Source organism: Trifolium pratense, linkage group LG4 (assembly GCF_020283565.1).
Source record: "Trifolium pratense cultivar HEN17-A07 linkage group LG4, ARS_RC_1.1, whole genome shotgun sequence".
Classification (NCBI taxonomy): domain Eukaryota; kingdom Viridiplantae; phylum Streptophyta; class Magnoliopsida; order Fabales; family Fabaceae; genus Trifolium; species Trifolium pratense.
The window spans coordinates 44,459,398-44,462,264 of record NC_060062.1 but is presented as its reverse complement, the minus strand read 5'-3'; the positions used below and the strand labels follow the sequence as shown (position 1 = coordinate 44,462,264).

Sequence of the window (2,867 nt, the reverse complement as noted above, 5' to 3'; positions counted from 1 at the left end):
GTCAAAATTATGAGGACATTTTAGATAGTGTTGCAAAATTGCTGATGTTGTATTGTATTCATTCATTCATTCAGATAGAGATAAAGATATTGGCCGACAACACCATCCTCCCACACAAATTCTCTTTTTTTTCTCTTCCGTTGGTGGCGGGGTCCTCCTTCACTATTTTGATTATTAGATTATTACATTTCAAAGAAACCTCATAAACAAGGATCCACACATTCCAACATCAACCTTAACCAATGTTTTTTTTACGTGTCTTTGATTTCTGATTTACGTGTATTCATGTTTTCCATTCATTTTATGTTTTTCTGAGATTTTTGTTTGATACCCTTTTGAACCCTTTATTTGATTTGTTGGAAAGTTTGATACTTTTTGGCTTTTACACATCTGGGTCAATCTTAGTTTTTTTGGGTATCATTTCAATGGGTTGTTTTGATGAAGGGCATTTTAATGGTGAACTTGAAAATGGTGTGAGTATGTGTAGTGAGGTTGAAGATGAGGCAAATACTGCTGCTATTGAAGATGCTGTGAAGATTCTCTTGTTGGGTCTTGGTGAAGATATTAATAGGGAAGGTCTTAAGAAGACACCAATTCGTGTTGCAAAAGCTCTACGTGAAGGAACTAGAGGTAATTTTCATTTTCTCTATGGTTTTGTGATTTTCAATGGTTTGAAACTTTGTAGTGAAATCGATTTGATAACTCAATAATCGTAGTTTAGTTGATATGTTCATTAACAGCTTAACATATAAGTTGTTTCTCAAATTATTATCAGTGTCGACGTATCAGTGTCTGGTGTTTGTGTTGTGCATATGTTCTTGCTTCATAGATTATCATTGTCTTTGATGTTGCAATTACTATATGACTATGTCCAATTAACAACTTCTATGACTATGTTGCAATTTGCTTCACTTTATGTTAACAATCATGATGTATAAGCTATGGTTAAGGTAAGAAGTAGGAATAATGATTATTGGTTATTTAAATAGCTGTGTAAGTAGTTCAGTATTTCTTGAGCACTATTTTGCTCTTTACTCCATTTATGGTTTTGTCTTTTACATTTTTTATCTCACAATGAGTATGTCGATTTGTTATTGTGTAAAAATACAAAATTGACGTTTTTTCTTGCATAGTATTGTTACTAATCTTGAAGAAATCGATCCTTTTTCCAGGTTATAGACAAAAAGTGAAGGACATTGTTGAAGGTGCTTTATTTCCCGAAGCTGGCCTAGAAAATAATAAAATTGGACATGCCGGGGGTGCAGGCGGACTTGTGATTGTCCGAGACATTGACCTTTATTCCTACTGTGAATCTTGCATGCTACCTTTCCAGGTCAAATGTCATGTTGGTTATGTCCCTTCTGGCCAAAGAGTTGTTGGATTAAGCAAGCTCTCTCGTGTTGCTGAAGTATTTGCTAAACGACTTCAAGAGCCTCAGCGTCTAGCAGACGAGGTGTGTTTGGCCTTACAACAGGGAATAAGACCGGCAGGCGTAGCTGTCGTACTTCAGTGTACACATATTCACTTTCCAGACATAGAATCAATCTTTCTAGAATCAAACCAGAAAGGTTGGGTGAAAATACATGTTTCATCAGGTTCTGGTGTCTTTGAAAACAAAAACGCAGATGTATGGGCCGATTTCTTTTACCTTATTAAATCTAGAGGCATTGATATGGAAAACATTCATGTTCGTGGTTCATCGGACCAATGCTGGTGTCCGTCTCTCTCGGCTCTTTCCACTAAAGTTTCCTCCAAAATTGGACCAATCAATCCGGCAATGGTCACTGCAGTATCATCAATTCTAAATTCTTTGGGAGAAGATTCAGTTAGGAAGGAGCTTGCAGGGACTCCTAATCGATTCGTGAAATGGCTGTTAAACTTTCAAAGCATTGACATGGATGTGAAGCTGAATGGCTCCCTTTTTGGTGGGATAAAACCTTTGAGTGCCACTTGCGAGGTGGTAAATAACATCGACAAACAAATATACTCTGAATTGAACTTGCCGTTTTGGTCACAATGTGAGCATCATATACTTCCATTTCACGGTGTTGTGCACATAGGATACTTCCTTTCAGAAGGATTCAATCCAATTGGAAAATCACTTTTACAATCAATAGTGCATTTTTATGGATTCAAGCTACAAGTTCAGGAAAGGCTAACAAAGCAAATAGCAGAAACAATTTCACCGCTTTTAGGTGGAAATGTAATAGTAGTTGTAGAAGCAAGTCACACATGCATGATTTCTAGGGGAATTGAGAAGTTTGGAAGTAGTACAGCTACAATTGCTGTATTAGGATGCTTTTCAACTGACCTTGCTTCTAGGACCTCATTCTTGCAAAGTATTGCAAATGCTACATCTTCTGGAGGGCAATGATTCTTCTTTGATCAAATTTTGCAATGATTAATTGCACATTCGTTCCCTGCATTTTTTGAAGGTTTTTTCAACCACCAATGCAGCAGCCTACACACACATTGATAACGTCAGAAGACTCTTCACGAATAAATCATTATATTTCAAAGTTCAATCTTTGGTCAGATTTTACTTACACATTGGAATATCAAAGCTCCATTTTCATGAGAACAGGATGGTTAGGACAAAAAAAAGACCGCAAAATTTTGTTCGGCTGACATAAGCATACACTCTGAAACTGTCTCACGTTTGATAAATTCCGGAGGTGAGTGACTTTGTCAAGATATACATGCCGGCATACTCTGGTATTAGTTAATCCTCAAGAAATTTTTGTTCGATATACAAAGGATGATATTCGTTTTCATTATTTTATGTAATGTAAATGTTGTGTTGATGTGCTTGCAAATGCTTGACTGCAATGGAAATTTAGTGATTGAATGGATCACCATAGCATCTA

General features: G+C 36.4%; 1 protein-coding gene across 1 annotated transcript; it reads left to right on the top strand.

The window, feature by feature from the left end:
- On the top strand, positions 1-2,867 carry LOC123923892 (GTP cyclohydrolase 1-like). Its single transcript, XM_045976641.1, has 2 exons — positions 1-630; positions 1,173-2,867. The coding sequence occupies exons 1-2, from the start codon at positions 426-428 to the stop codon at positions 2,372-2,374; spliced, it is 1,407 nt and encodes a 468-aa protein (XP_045832597.1). The 5' UTR covers positions 1-425; the 3' UTR covers positions 2,375-2,867.

What these genes read in the sequence shown, in the direction of transcription:
- LOC123923892 (XM_045976641.1), top strand. Translation starts at nt 426, where the DNA reads ATGGGTTGTTTTGATGAAGGGCATTTTAATGGTGAACTTGAAAATGGT. An exon ending in TCTACGTGAAGGAACTAGAG is followed by an intron (nt 631 to 1,172) that starts GTAATTTTCATT and finishes TCCTTTTTCCAG; the next exon opens with GTTATAGACAAAAAGTGAAG.